The following is a 15,882-nucleotide window of genomic DNA, read 5'->3' on the forward strand; positions in this document are numbered from 1 at the left end:
TTTCATTACTGCAGTAAACAGGTGAAAATGATAGTTGAATAATGTTGTACTCACAGCTCCGGGACGGGGATCAGGCAACTCTCCAAGGTATGTCATCCATTTTGAAAAATTACCGTCCATTTGCAGAGTTTTAAATTTGCCTTTAGAATACACTTTCCGGATGTCGTTTATCCTGTAGGTGCACAGTGCAGAGAACTGCAACATGTTCCTGTGTGTTAAATCACAGCCATGAAATTAGTGTATTAGGATTAAAGTTTTTGGAATATACTACAATAAGGATTACAAAGAGGGTTTTGTTAATAAAACATTAAAAGGTTATCATCTAATCCTACCTAAATGATTCAAATAAGTTTAAATAATAATTCTGAATATTATGAGAAAAATAATTTAATATATACTACTGTATATTATATAAATATGACAGGATGGTGCAGCATTGCCATCTAACAGCAGTAGGGTCCTGTTACAGTTTGTTTGGAGATTCTGTTTTCTCCAGTTTCCTCCTACCTCCCAAAAACTATTGGTATTACAAGGACTGGCTACACTAAATTTCCCATGGGTGTGAATATGCATAGGGCTCCTCCTCGTCAGAGGGAGCCCTAACCCGAGTTCTGAATATTCATGTTACTTCCTAGTCTAAGGACTTTTATACTGGGCTAATGCTAAGCTACAACATGATGTATTGTGTTTTCCAAGCCCATACCAAGCCATGTCATGTTTGTTTCTTTGTGTAACAAACTTTGCTCTCAATTTTAACCACGTTTCCGTTCTTGTGTGTTTTTGGATTAGTTTACCCCATAACTGTATTGTGTACTGGACTCTCTCGCTTGCCACTTTGACTGTGTTTGTTGTATTACGGATTTGTTCCTTATTATTAAACCGCATGTAGATTTTAATCATCCGACTCCTGAAACATCGTCACGGAATACTTTGCCTTCTGAGAATCCAACAGAGATTCGTAAATTACTGAGCCTCATCAGTTATCAGCTATATACCTGCTAATTGGAAAGGCATTAGACTGGGCCTCAGCTATCTAGGACAGGGAATAAGCAGGTAAGAAGTTCCAATGATTACTTCACACAACTCATACGAGAGGTGTTTGAATAGGCAGGAGGCCTAGATGTATCTGGGCAGATTCTACAACTATGCCAGGGTTCTGACTTGGTAGCCGAATATGTTCTGAGGTTTTGGACCTTGGCAGCTAAAAAAAAATGCAACCCTCCGTGTGGTATTTCAAGAGTGATTGAACCCTGTCCTGCAAACTGAAATGGCCTGTAAGGAGCAAGACCTACCCAGAACCACCACCAACCTCTATCCCTGGTGCTCTGGTACCCATGTTCTCCAGAAAGACACAAGTATACCATGAGGAATGCCAGCCCAGCCCCACTATGTTGAACCTGACCTTCTATTACCCATACAAGTGAATTGGGCCAATTGATTTTATACGCGCTGTGCAATCATAGACTCAGGATCAGTTATTAATCTCATCCACCACCAAGTTGTCAAAGATCTGCATCTACCCACAGTCCCCTGCATCAGGCCACTGAAAAGCCGTCAATAATGCCCCCAAAGAAGATGGTTAAATCACTCACCAAACCACACCTGTAAAGATACAAGTAGGATTGTTCCATGTAGGTGAGATCTGTCTGTTCATCATCTTCTCTCCCATCAACCCTATTGTCCTTGGGTTTCCCTGGCTACAACCCCATGACCCAGTGATCTCATTAGAAAGTTTGAATTGCTGTGCTGGTTCCCAAGTTGCATGGAAAATTGCTTGGGGGGTTACCCAAACCCCCCTGCGGCACAACCTCTATTAAAAGTCCTGAGTCCTCCAGGACTGTCACCATTTCACAAGAATATTACAACCTCAAGGATGTGTAAACAATGAAGGAGCTATGTCTTTACCCCCTCATCGGCCAAGGGGCTGTAAAATTGAACTGCTCCCCAATATGAATCCTCCACAATCCCGCATCTACAAATTATCGGCACAGGAAACCAAATCCATGGAGAAGTACATTGAGGAGGCCTTTCACACCACAAGGGGGTACTCTGAATATACCATAATGCCGTATGGCCTCACAAACAAGCCAGCAGTATTTCAAGTCTTCTCGAATTAGATACTCCGGGACCTCCTGAATTTTTGTGTCAACGAATACATAGATGACATCCTGAGATCACATAGAAGTCATCTGCAATACCTGGTGGACTGGGAGGGTTATAGGCCCAACAACTATGCTGAGTAGATAAGGACGACATTCTGGACCCCTACCTCACAGAATAATTCCATTGAATCCATCCTGAGCAACCTGTACCCAGAGTATGGGGCCGGCCTCATAGAAGACTACATAAGATGTTCCTAGCAGGGGAGATTCTGTCACAACTTTGTCCCTACTTACCAGAGGATTCCCGGGGTGATGGGTGATTCCTGACCTTAGGACTTTTATTCCGGGCTAATGCTAAGCTAAATTTTTTCCCATAATTTGTCTTTCTGCAGTCTTCATTACATCTAAATGTATGTCATTCGGAAGAGACTATTACATGTATTTTATTATTTTATAATTTTTAATTAATCAGGGCCTTGCTCAAGGTCCCAGCAGTAGCAACTTTTGTAGATCTGGGATTTAAAATAATTTCCTTCTGACCAGTACAGTGGAATTTTCGCGACCTTTTGATATGCCCCTTCCAACCCAGTAAAAACCCAAAGAACACTATACGAAATCGATTTAAATGAGTAAATAACACTATTTCACTCCATAACACTTAATTATTAGACAATTTTAATGAGATAAACCTTGATTAGAAATGTTAAAACTAGCGTTTTGAGCAGCTCGCGGTTGCTCACGAGCCGATCTGAATGAGAGTCGCCGGTCGGAATGAAAGTCGCGAGCATGCGAGGTCGCGAGCGCTGAGGCCGCAAACTCCGAGGTTTCACTGTAGTCTGAAGCAACCCTATTGGCATGTGTGAACTGAACTGTACTCACGACTGAGAAGTAAAGACTCCGTGGAACACACAAGTAGTCCAGTTGCCTGGGCAGAAGAGGAATACATCTTTTATAATTAAAGGCAATTTGTTTTGGAGGACAGGACAGTCCAGTTGAGCTTTTTGGAATGATGTCCACCTCTTATGCATTGGCATCGCTCCTCCCACATCCCTCTAGAGATTGAAAAATATAGCAAAATTCCATGTAAGCAAGTATAACAGTCAAAATTAATTCAGTATTTAATGTTTAAACAAATATCAATTGAAAAGTATTGTTCTAGGGAAGAGTAATTTTTCTAATTTTTACTATTTATTTCTCAAAAAAAGCAGATGTATCTGCCAGTTCGAAAAATCTTAATTCAAAACTGACCTAATTCAAAACAGCACAATAAATAATCTTAACCTAGGTTATAATGGTCTCAAAATTCAGTTTTAGAAGTAGGAATGGTTCTTAATATTGGTTTACTCATTAAATAGAGCGTTAGAAAAGCTGTTGTGTGACAGGAATCATTTGCATTGAAAAGCCCAGTAATTTTGGACAAAAAAAACATCCTGTTGCAGGAAAGGCTACCTTACAGACACGGGCAACCCTTGACACATCCAACTTAACGTAGGAGTCGTACTCCACAGCTGTTTCACTAAAGAAGAGGTAAATCTCATCATCATCCCCATCTGGATTTTCCATTCCTTTAGTCACATGTTTCATGCCAATGAACGTGGGATCTGAAATTACAGAAATAATCAGTGAGAATAAATCTGGTGTTTAGTAGATGAATCTCAAGTTCAGAGAAGTAATGTCACAATTTTAATTAACAGAAACTGTTTATTTACAACATCAAAGGCATCTTTACATTGACCAATTTGGCAGTTTGTGTGTGCGTATGTATGCATGTGTGTCCATAACATTTTGGCCACTGATCAGGCCTAACATTATGACCATTATGACCTAATATTGACCTTAAATACATCAGTGAGCCTTGGCTGGCTTACCACTGTTCCTTTATTGGACCTCTTTTGCCCATTTTTCCTGCTTCTAATACATAAACTTTGAGGACAAAATGTTTACAAGCATTATACTTACAATCAACTTAGATAACTCCTCCTTCAAATGGTCACGGACTCATTCCATGACGATGCTTGAAAACTAAAGCAATGCATCGACATTTTTTTTTGTGAATAATCCTATATATATATATATATATATATATATATATATATATATATATATATATATATATATATATATATATATACACATACAGTGAGGAAAATAAGTATTTGAACACCCTGCTATTTTGCAAGTTCTCCCACTTAGAAATCATGGAGGGGCCTGAAATTGTCATCGTAGGTGCATGTCCACTGTGAGAGACATAATCTAAAAAAATAAATCTAGAAATCACAATATATGATTTTTAAACTATTTATTTGTATGATACAGCTGCAAATAAGTATTTGAACACCTGAGAAAGTCAATGTTAATATTTAGTACAGTAGCCTGTGTTTGCAATTACAGAGGTCAAACGTTTCCTGTAGTTTTTCACCAGGTTTGTACACACTGCAGGAGGGATTTTGGCCCACTCCTCCACACAGATCTTCTCTAGATCAGTCAGGTTTCTGGCCTGTCGCTGAGAAACACGGAGTTTGAGCTCCCTCCAAAGATTCTCTATTGGTTTTAGGTCTAGAGACTGGCTAGACCACGCCAGAACCTTGATATGCTTCTTACAGAGCCACTCCTTGGTTATCCTGGCTGTGTGCTTTGAGTCATTGTCATGTTGGAAGACCCAGCCTCGACCCATCTTCAATGCTCTAACTGAGGGAAGGAGGTTGTTCCCCAAAATCTTGACTTTTTCCCATGACTCCTCAGGATCATCCAAATGGTCATTGGCAAATGGTCATTAGTGTATTTCCAACAGTAACCTTGGAAACGGTGGTCCCAGCTCTTTTCAGGTCATTGACCAGCTCCTCCCGTGTAGTTCTGGGCTGATTTTTCACCTTCCTTAGGACCATTGAGACCCCACGAGGTGAGATCTTGAATGGAGCCCCAGTCCGAAGGGAGATTGACAGTCATGTTTAGCTTCTTCCATTTTCTAATGATTGATCCAACAGTGGACCTTTTTTCACCAAGCTGCTTGGCAATTTCCCCGTAGCCCTTTCCAGCCTTGTGGAGGTGTACAATTTTGTCTCTAGTGTCTTTGGACAGCTCTTTGGTCTTGGCCATGTTAGTAGTTGGATTCTTACTAATTGTATGGGTTGGACAGGTGTTTTTATGCAGCTAACGACCTCAAACAGGTGCATCTAATTTAGGATAATAAATGTAGTGGAGGTGGACATTTTAAAGGCAGACTAACAGGTCTTTGAGGGTCAGAACTCTAGCTGATAGACAGGTGTTTAAATACTTATTTGCAGCTGTATCATACAAATAAATAGTTTAAAAATCATATATTGTGATTTCTGGATTTTTTTTTTAGATTATGTCTCTCACAGTGGACATACACCTACAATGAAAATTTCAGACCCCTCCATGATTTCTAAGTGGGAGAACTTGCAAAATAGCAGGGTGTTCAAATACTTATTTTCCTCACTGTATATACACAGTGGAGCCCTGTTATGTCGATGTCCTAGGGGGTTGCCAAAAAGCATCGAGATAAACGAAAATCAATATGGCGGCAAAATATTATCGTGCTTGAAATTTCTTTATGTACATGATGTGCGTAAATAAATGAGAATGTGCATGCACGTGTTTTTGGAGGGGATTTTACACAACAGCGTTGCCGCGATTTGTGTAATAAGGGCATGCTATAAAAATGTACATCCAGTACATGTTTGTTATCTGTCAGGAATCCACCTGCCACGCCCCCTTCGGCGCCCCCTTCGGCGCAGCAAGTGCTTTCTCGGCCGCTTTCTCTGAAGCTCCCGGCTTCAATCGCGCACATATGGTGCTCGTTTATCACTCATCACCAGCTCCTATTTAAACTTCCACACTCCCACTGTCCGTTATTGTTGGTATATGTTGGTTCACGGCGGTCGTTGTTATCGCTCATGCGTATCCCGGTACGTGCCTTCCCACCGGCACTCTCTCAACGGCTGCGCTTTTCTTCCCAAAGCGCATTGCGGATTCCCCCCTCCAATCCTGCCCCCCCCGATCCTGCCGTTGTTCATTCTATGCTTTTGCTGCTCATCCCACGTTCTCCCGTGTGCTGTTCACCGCCGCGCTACTACTTTCGCCTCCCGTTCATCGCATAACATTTAACAACAAAATGCATATGTGCACTAACTAACATCAGAGATTCACCAGTATACAATACACCTGTAGCATCTGTAAGGCTTGATTTTTCCGAGTTCTTTTGCGGCTGCACAGCGCCGATCGAGATTTCTGGATTCCTGACAGATAAACATGTACTGTATGTATTTTTATAGCATGCCTTCATCAAACCTCCAAAAACACGTGCATGCACATTCTCATTTATTAACGCACATCATGTACATAAAGAAATTTCAAGCATGTTAATATATTGCTGCCATATTGATTTTCGTTTATCTCGATCATCGGTTATCTCTATGCTTTTTGGCAACCCCCTAGGACATCGACATATCCGGGTTCCACTGTATGTATATGTATATATATATATATATATATATATATATATATATATATATATATATATATATATATATATATATATATATATATATATACAGGGTTATTAAAAAAAAATTTCATGATGCATTGCTTTAGTCATGGAATGAGTCTGTGACCATTTGAAAGAGGAGTTATCTAAGTTGATTGTGAGTATAATACTTGTGACTTGGCTGGAGTTGTGTATTCCTTTACTTAATAAAATATTGCATAATGAAATCGGTTCATTCTTTTTGATTAACCGTGTATTCTTACCATTGAGCCAGGAATCTGAGTCAATTGTTCGTATTCTGTCAGGATGTCGCATTATAGCCATGTCTGTGCCCAGAAAATCCAAAGACGTTGCAGAGTACAGCTCATCATCTAAAACAGAATTGTAATATTACTATAACTGTAAGAAAGGATTCCTATTCAGTTGTATTTCCACACTTCACCACTAGAGGCAGACATACAGTTTACCAAGGTATGACAAGCTACCCGTGACATCGCAGTGCACCGTCCTCCACCGAGAGTGTAAGGGGCCGGACGTCATTGACCAGTGGCCATTCAACACCGTGCAACCTGTCACTTAGCACTGACTATTCAGCAGTGGCCTTTTAGCATGCATTCTGCATCACGCAACCTACCGAACAGCAACTAACAGAAGATAGCAAGAATTACCTCATACACTATATATATATCTATCCTATACCCAGTAAAGTTGAGCTAGAGAGGAAACTTCCTAACATTCGGTCCTTCGAGCCGGATAGGAAAAACTTCCTAACATTTGGTCCTTCGAGCCGGATAAGTGTGCTTACCACAGAAGTAGGATGTCAGAGCAACCTTCCAGCGAGTATCTGCGCCCACGACGCAGAACTCAGCTCCCACCCCACCTTAAAGACTATGAGGTGCAATACCCTACACAGCGTTCACGAGAACAAGCAGAGGAAACACAGAAAAACACAATGAGAGATGACTAGTATGTTACCCCTCGATTACAGTATTTCTCTTCCTTTAAGTTCACATGTTGAAGACATTGACGCAATTACGGGAGCTAGTAGCGCTCCGCATTCGGATGTTGACATACAACAAGATAAACCGCTCATCTCACAGCCTTTCGAAATTGATAAAGAGGAGGAGCCTTCTTTACAAGAGGACGAGGCTGCCCTCACACCCGTTAGGCATAAGTCAGAGATTAATGACATGGAGGAGGAGATTAGGCAACTCGGTCAAGATACGTCGGCCATTCTGGAGGAACTCCGATAATTTTAAGTCCTTTATAAGGATATGCAGAATTTAACAGTAAATCTGCAGGCAGCTTTGCAAGCTCCCCGACCACAGCATGTCATAGAGACTCCAGTCTTATTTCCCAGAACTATCTACAAACCACCTGAGGCAGTGGTGCCAGAGCCAGTGCCCTATATTCAGCGGTCTATACCCTGCAGACCCTGGGACGAGACCACAGCCCAGTCCCGATCATAATTTTCAATGTCCTTCCTTGATGGGGCGGCAACTGAATGGAGGTGGAATCCCTCCCAATGCAACTGAACTCTTCAAGTATCAGATCCTCCTAGGACACCTCAAGTTTACAGAGGCTTGCCTAATAGCAGACTCTTTCCTGAATTCCTCTCAGCCATACACAGACACTATGACTATGCTTAATGATATGTATGGACTACCCTTTCAGTTAGCCCTAACTAAGATAGCAGAAGTCATGGATGCCCCTAATGTAGAGTCTGGAAATATAGCCAGTTCTAAACTGTTTGCCCTCCAAATTCAAGCTCTCGTGGGTCTCATAAACTCATTAGGCCCAGAGGGAGATGGCGAACTACGGTGCGCCTCACATGCAGCACGCTTACTCACAAAGTTACCTCCGAATTTGCGTGCATCATTCAAACGTCACCTGCCTCATCATAAATCTTACACTCTACCAGATCTGGCAGAGTGGCTCAAGCTTGAATCCCGGTGTCAAGACTCTGAGAACTCGAGTCAGAGAAAGGATCAGAGAAGTAAGATGGTGCGGCCCAAACCAGGCCCAGTGGCAAAGCATACATTTGCTTCTGTCCTGCATGGAGCTGACTGACCCCCAGAAGCAGTAACTCGAGTGCTGACGCCCTCACATCAGTTCGAGCCAGCACGGGGACCTGAACAGAGCAGACCTCTGTGCCCATACTGCCATAGTACCGAACACTATTTAAGCCGGTGTACCACTTTCCAGGCGTTCAGTACAAATCAGATGATCAAGTGGATCAAAGACAACAAGCGTTGTGGGAAATGTGGAAAATCACACTTAGCTAAAGATTGTACCCTTAAGAAGCCCTGTCATCTGTGCAGTGGGAGACATCTTCAAATCCTTCATGAGGTTAATAGCCGACCTCAAAGGGATAGTACCTGTCTAGTAAGTTCCACCAACAAAACGCTGTATCTAGACAGGCCAGAAGGTTACAAGCATGTTCTCCTAAAAGTGATTCCTGTTGTAATACAACACAACAATCGAGCCCTGAACACCTTTGCAGTACCTGATGACGAGTCCGAAAGGACTATGTTACTCCCAACTGCAGCTAGAAAACTAGGGCTACAAGGACAGAAGGAAGATTTAACATTAAGAACTATTCGACAAGATATTAAGAAACTCAATGGGGCAGCAGTTTCCTTTAGAGTACGCTCTATATCACAGCCCCAACAGAGTTACTGGATCCAGAATGCCTTTACCTCAGAGCACTTAGGTTTGGCTGAGCATTCTTATCCCATTGCAACACTCCAGCAGAGATACCAACACCTAAAGGACATTCCTTTACAGCCCATTGATAAAGTACAACCCATTTTTTTGGTAGGAGCAGACCATCCTCACCTTATAACACCCGTTGAGCCTGTATGCCTAGGGCCCCCTGGAGGTCCAGCAGCTATCAGAACTAGACTAGGCTGGACATTACAAGGCCCAACATGCTTTCTGCAGCAACAGCTACAGCATCAACAATGTTTGCATATCTTTATCACTTCTCAAATAGAAGAACTATCCCGGAATGCAGAGAGACTCTGGCAAGGTGATACTATTCCACACAGAAATAAGAAATTAGTCACGCGATCAAAGCAGGATCAAGTGGCAATGGATTTATTACAAACCAGAACAACTAGGGTGATGGTAGATGGAGTGAATCGCTACGCAACTCCCCCTTTGAGGAAAGCTAATATGCCAGAACTCTGTGCCTCTAAGAACTCTGTTATGCCCAAATTAAGAAGCATAGAGCAACGGTTGGTGAAGGATTACGTGAAGGCAGTTGCATATAATGAAGAGATTAAGAGACTAGAGCGTGTTACACCTAACAGGTGGACTCAAGGCCCACCCTTTTACTTCAAGATGAATCAGATTGGCCAATCCTGCCATCCCTTAAAACCCCTGAAGATAAAGTGGACAGGAGATCCAGTATATTCTGCGGTGTCAAACAAACATCAAAGCCCATAGACCCCAGTGAGTACAATTCTTGGAAAGACCTTGTTGAAGCCATAGTTCAACACCGTCAAAGTGATTTGGATCAACCTAGTTTACCTACAGCTAAGGACTATGTGACAGCAGAACATCTTTTTCGTAACATTCAACTAGACAGTTTTCCAGAGGAATATGAACAACAAAACTCTGGTAATTCCATATCCACTACAAGTAGATTACTCACTTTAGCCCCAGAGTTCGACAAAGCCAGTCAGCTTATACGGGTAGGAGGATGCCTACGTCGTGCCGAAGGCTTAGAACTCCACACAGTTCCCCCTATTGTCCTAGACCCTCATCATCGAGCTAACAAATTACTCATTCAAGACTATTATAGTAAGCTGTGTCACCCAGGACCAGAACGAGTATTTGCTGAAATGAGGAGAAGTGTCTGGATACTAAGAGGTCGTGAAGCAATTCAAAAATCCCAGCATAACTGCATGAAATGTCGAAAGTGTAAGGCTAAACCTGAGAACCCTAAAATGGCTGATCTTCCTCGAGCACGCTTGAGACTTCACAAACCACCCTTCTACAGTACTGGTATGGATTGTTTTGGACCTTTCCAAATCAAAATAGGCAGACGCCTGGAGAAAAGATGGGGAATAATCTTTAAGTGTCTTACAACTCGATGTGTACACATTGAGCTTCTCACAGCTATAGACACTGATTCCTTCCTCATGGCTCTGAGAAGATTTATAGCACGCAGAGGCACCCCCTCAGACCTGATATCTGACCAAGGCACTAACTTCCAGGGTGGAGAGAGAGAGTTAAAGGATGCATTAAAGAATTGCAGCCAGGGACTTCAACGGCATCTAGCCAAACAGAAGATCGAATTTTGATTCAACCCACCTAATGCCCCTCAATTTGGTGGCAGCTGGGAAAGGGAGATCCGCTCTATTAAAAATGCCCTCCGTTCAGAAGTAGGTGCACAAATAGTATCAGAAGAAGTTCTTCAAACAGTACTTATCAAGATAGAGGGAATCCTCAATAGCAAACCTCCAGGTTATGTCTCCTCCATTGTAGCAGATTTAGACCCAGTTACCCCAAATCTTTTGCTTATGGGGCGGCCAGACAGTTCTTTACCTCAAGTGATATACCCTGCCGATGAATCCATAGGACGACGTAGATGGAGACAAAGTCAAGTTCTCACTGATCATTTCTGGTCAAGCTTTGTGAGACACTACTTACCCAATCTCCAACTACGGCATAAATGGCATGCAGAGACTAAAACCCTTGCAGTTGGGTCTGTTGTTATGATTGTTGATCCCCAGTTACCATGAGCCCTTTGGTTGATTGGGAGAATGTTAAGGACATTCCCTGGAGCAGATGGACAAATAAGGTCTGCAGAGGTCAACGTTAAAGGTCGATTATACACACGGCCAGTTACCCGTCTCTACCAGAGATAGCAGATGAGGACGACACCAAGATCAAACCGACAGACTTTTAACTAAGATTAAGGAGCAAATATGCTATGCATATTTGGGGCGGCAGTATAAAAAAGGATTCCTATTCAGTTGTATTTCCACGCTTCACCACTAGAGTTTACCAAGCTATGACAAGCTACCCGTGACATCGCTGTGCACCGTCCTCCACCGAGCATGTAAGGGGCCGGAGCACCGAGCGGCGGTCGTCATTGACCAGTGGCCATTCGACACCGTGCAACCTGTCACTCAGCACTGACTATTCAGCAGTGGCCTTTTAGCATGCATTCTGCATCACGCAACCTACCGAACAGCAACTAACAGAAGATAGCAAGAATCACCTCATATACTATATATATCTATCCTATACCCAGTAAAGTTGAGTGTTCTGAATCCTGTACCGTGTTTTTACTGATGCGCTGGTGCGAGTACACTCCCCTGATCAGCGCACACCAGATAGTGAAAATACTATGGTCCTTCGAGCTAGAGAGGAAAACTTTCTAACATTCGGTCCTTTGAGCCAGATAGCAAAAACTTCCTAAAAATAACATTACTGTGATATATTTCATTACATTCCTTTACTACAATCAAAAACATTAGATTAGCTATTATGAGCAGCATATGTAAAAAAAAAAAAGTATAATAAATACAAAAAAAGTGCATGATTATTTGTAATGAATATACAACGGCAATTCCAAAAATGTTGGGACACTGTAAAATGCAAATAAAAAAAACAGAATGCAATGACTGGCAAATTTTCTAAATCCATATTCTATTTACAATAAAACTAAAACTATTCTTTTGATGGGTGCAACCCACCACTAGGTAGCCTCACATCTTCTGTCTGTATACATCTGGGATCTGAGGAGACCAATTGCTAAAGTTTTCAGGGAAGAATGTTGTTTAATATGGATCTGATACAGAATTCTAGCTGCTCAGAATCCTGTATTTTCTGTTTCATGATGCGACAAATACTTTCAAATGGTGAAAGGTCTAGACTGCAGGCAGCATCGTTCAGCACCTGAACTCTCTCGACTACTAAGTCATGCTACTGTAATAGATGCATTATACATTGTCTTGCTCAAATATACAAGGCCTTCCCTTGATGGTGCCTTTCCAAATGTGCAAGCTGCCCAAACCATCACAGATGCAGCTTTTTGAACTGAGCACTGATAACAAGCTAGACAGATAGCTAGCTAGCTAGAGTTTTTAACTTTACTTCAGTACATTTTAAATAAGCTTTGGTCCAGAGAGGATGTTGGCGTTTCTGGATCATGTTCACGCATGCCTTCTTCTTTGCATGATAGAGATTTAACTTGCATTTGTGGATGACATGGCAAACTGTGTACACAGACAATGATTTCTGGAGGTGTTAATGAGCCCATGCAGTGACATCCATTTCAGAATCATGACTGTTTTAATGCCGCCTGAGGGAAAGATCGGAAGATCACGAGCATCCAGTATCGATTTTCGCACTGGTCCTTTGTGCACTGACATTTCTCCAGATTCTTTAAAACTTTTAATGATATGATGTACAGTAAATTATGAGATATTCAACTGTTTTGCAATTTTATGTTGAGGAACATTATTCTGAAATTTGTAGACAGTTTTTTACAGATTGTTAAAGCTCTGCCCATCTTTACTTAGACTCTGCCTCTTTATGATATACTATTTATAGCCTGTTGTCAATGAACCTAATAATTTGCTAAATGTTTCTCCAACTGTTTAATTTGAATAACACTTTTTTTTTTACTTTTTCAGAACTTTTTTTCAGTAAAATGGTACATTTCCTCAGTTTAAATATTTGATATGTTTTCTGTGTTCTATTGTGAATAAAAGATGTTTAAAAAGGTTTATGAGATTTGCAAATCATTGAATTCTGTTTTTGTTTACATTTCACACAGTGTCCCCCTTTTTTTTAAGAATTGGGGGTTGTAATAGAAATAGGTTTTTTTAGAACCTTTTTAGAATTGGGGTTGCAATAAAAAAAAGAGTAAACATCATGGACGAAAATAATTACATAACTTATTAACTGAACATTGTGGTGTGTGGACTGTTGCATCATAGAACAGTTTTGCTTAAGACAAATTGAGCACCTACCAAAAAATTCATAGACATATCTCTGGAAGGGATCAAATGGACACTTTCCATTCCCATTAAGTGTTTTATTTTCCAGAGTAAGCTCGCCATTCTTATAAGACTGGAAGACAGAACACAGGACAGGCTACATAAAACATTTACATGATGTGGCCAAATGCAGCTAAACATTTAATAAGCATAAAACACAAAGATCATGTCTACAATAATATCATATTATTATTACTCACCAAATTTTTACAGGCTGGATTGAAAGCATTGGTACCGCACACATACATCCTTCCATCTCTCCACCTATGAATGGTGCGAATGTAGTTCAAACACTCAGTCTGAAAATAAGAAATTACATACTGAGTCTAGTAAATTATGATCATCTAGACTGTCAGAAAAGACAACTTTACATTCCAGATCAGTTCACAAAACAACACAAGACAGAAGAATAATGTGTAATAACATTATGGGCTGGGTTAGGACTAGGACTAGTAAAGATGAGTTGCATATCAGGGCTTTATGTGATAGCATTCCTGTTCCTAATTTGTTTTACACACAGTACTTGCTATTAGAGTCTCTCCAGGTGTCTTCATATTTACTGCACACAGTGTACAGCGTTAACCAGGTTTAAAAGAAATGTGGCCTCGTGGGTGGAGAAAACATGCAGTTCTGTAATTCTAGTTCTATTAAATAAAGATCATTATTATTAAATAGGGTTATCATAGGAAATTAGTTATTACTGAGTAGCAATATCACCCACATAAGTCTCTGTGTCAGCACCTGAGATAAAAATTACTCGTAACCTTTTAGAATAATTGTCCTTATCATTCTGCTGAGCTCTTAAGTAATCAGTGTCTGGTTCAGTGAGCTCTGTTTACTAACTTTCTTGTTATTAATGTCCTGCTATCAGATAATTTAAACAGTTTGTCCACTGTCATACACTGTATGTATTGGGACACCTGACTTTTAGATCCATATCCATATCATTCTTCCCAAAATTGTTTCCAGAAAGTTGGAGGCCCACAATTGTATAGGATGTCTTTGGATGTGTTACAGTAGATTTTTACTTCACTTGGACTATGAGACCCAATCTTTGTTTCAGTATGATGATGACCCTGTGCACAAAGCTAGCTACTTTAAAATATAATTTGCATGGGTTGGAGTGAAGGTGTTAAGATCTTGGTCTGCTCCTCTTGAGAGCTCTGACCTCAACCCTAATGAACACCTTTGGAAGAAATCGGAATACTAAGTGCACCCCAGGCCTCTTCACCCTACATCAGTACATGACTTTACTATATATACACTACATACTTTATGGTGAATTTATTGTGATTTGTTTGTAATTTCTTTTGGTCATTTTTGGTCAATTCATCTGACAGATTCCCCTCCTTTGGTCTCAGGCTGTCAGGTGGTAAGGCCTTAGCTTGTCTATGTTTAGTCAAGGTTAGCCTTCACCTTCTTTCAAAGCCCATGGTCTTTTCTAGAATGAATTGACTATGCTGCATTACTCATAGTGTAGCCTTCTTGAATGTCTTGAAACACTGGTTGATTTAGCCTAACATTAGTGCTAATCCAGTGTTTTCCTATGCATTAAGCTTGTGCTGTCACTGTATTGTGATTTGGCTATGGATCTGAAGGAAAGGAGATCAAACCCCAACCACACCAAGCTGCCACTCCTGGGCCCCTGAGCAAGGCCCTTAAACCCATATCTGCTCAGTTGTATGAAAGAGATAAATGAAACTTTCTGGATAAGGGTGTCTGCCAGATGATATAAATGTAAATTTTCACACACACACACACACACACACACACACACACACACACACACACACACACACACACACACACACATACTATATATATCAAATTATATTTTAATATACTTTTATACTTATTTTATTTACTCCAGTATTTATTGTTTTTCACATCAATCGGTGTAGGAGCTAGAGATTGTTGTCTGTGAAATTGAAATTACTCTGCATAATGATGTGTTCCTAATGTGGCGGTCAAAAGTAAAACAAATTCCATTTTTACTCAGCTTTGATAAAAACATACATGAGAGGACATGCATGATGCAACCATTCAATCTAACTAAACCCACCGATGGAACAAAAAAACACGAAAAGAGATCTCACCTGCAAATTTCTCACTTTGTGTAAACAAGTATTCCACTTATCTGGAGTCACCTCCCACTTTACCTGAAACAACAAAAATGGAAAAAAAGTGTATTTCAGCAACATAAACACACACACACACACACACAAGTATATATATTTATATGTCAGGGTGCGAG

At 40.8% G+C, this 15,882-nt stretch overlaps 1 protein-coding gene across 1 annotated transcript in view; it reads right to left on the reverse strand.

Annotated features, from left to right (window-relative positions):
• Positions 1-15,882, reverse strand: part of LOC310717519 (semaphorin-4E-like) — a 66,632-nt gene that overhangs the window by 42,979 nt on the left and 7,771 nt on the right. The window contains exons 4-7 of the mRNA XM_083525698.1: positions 15,725-15,787; positions 13,829-13,927; positions 13,602-13,701; positions 6,873-6,980 (exon numbers count right to left, since the gene is read on the reverse strand). Coding sequence (XP_083381824.1) covers positions 6,873-6,980; positions 13,602-13,701; positions 13,829-13,927; positions 15,725-15,787 — 370 coding nt within the window. The remainder of the gene's footprint in view (positions 1-6,872; positions 6,981-13,601; positions 13,702-13,828; positions 13,928-15,724; positions 15,788-15,882) is intronic.

The sequence above is a fragment of the Silurus aristotelis genome, assembly GCF_946808225.1.
Source record: "Silurus aristotelis genome assembly, chromosome: 22".
Taxonomy (NCBI): Eukaryota; Metazoa; Chordata; class Actinopteri; order Siluriformes; family Siluridae; genus Silurus; species Silurus aristotelis.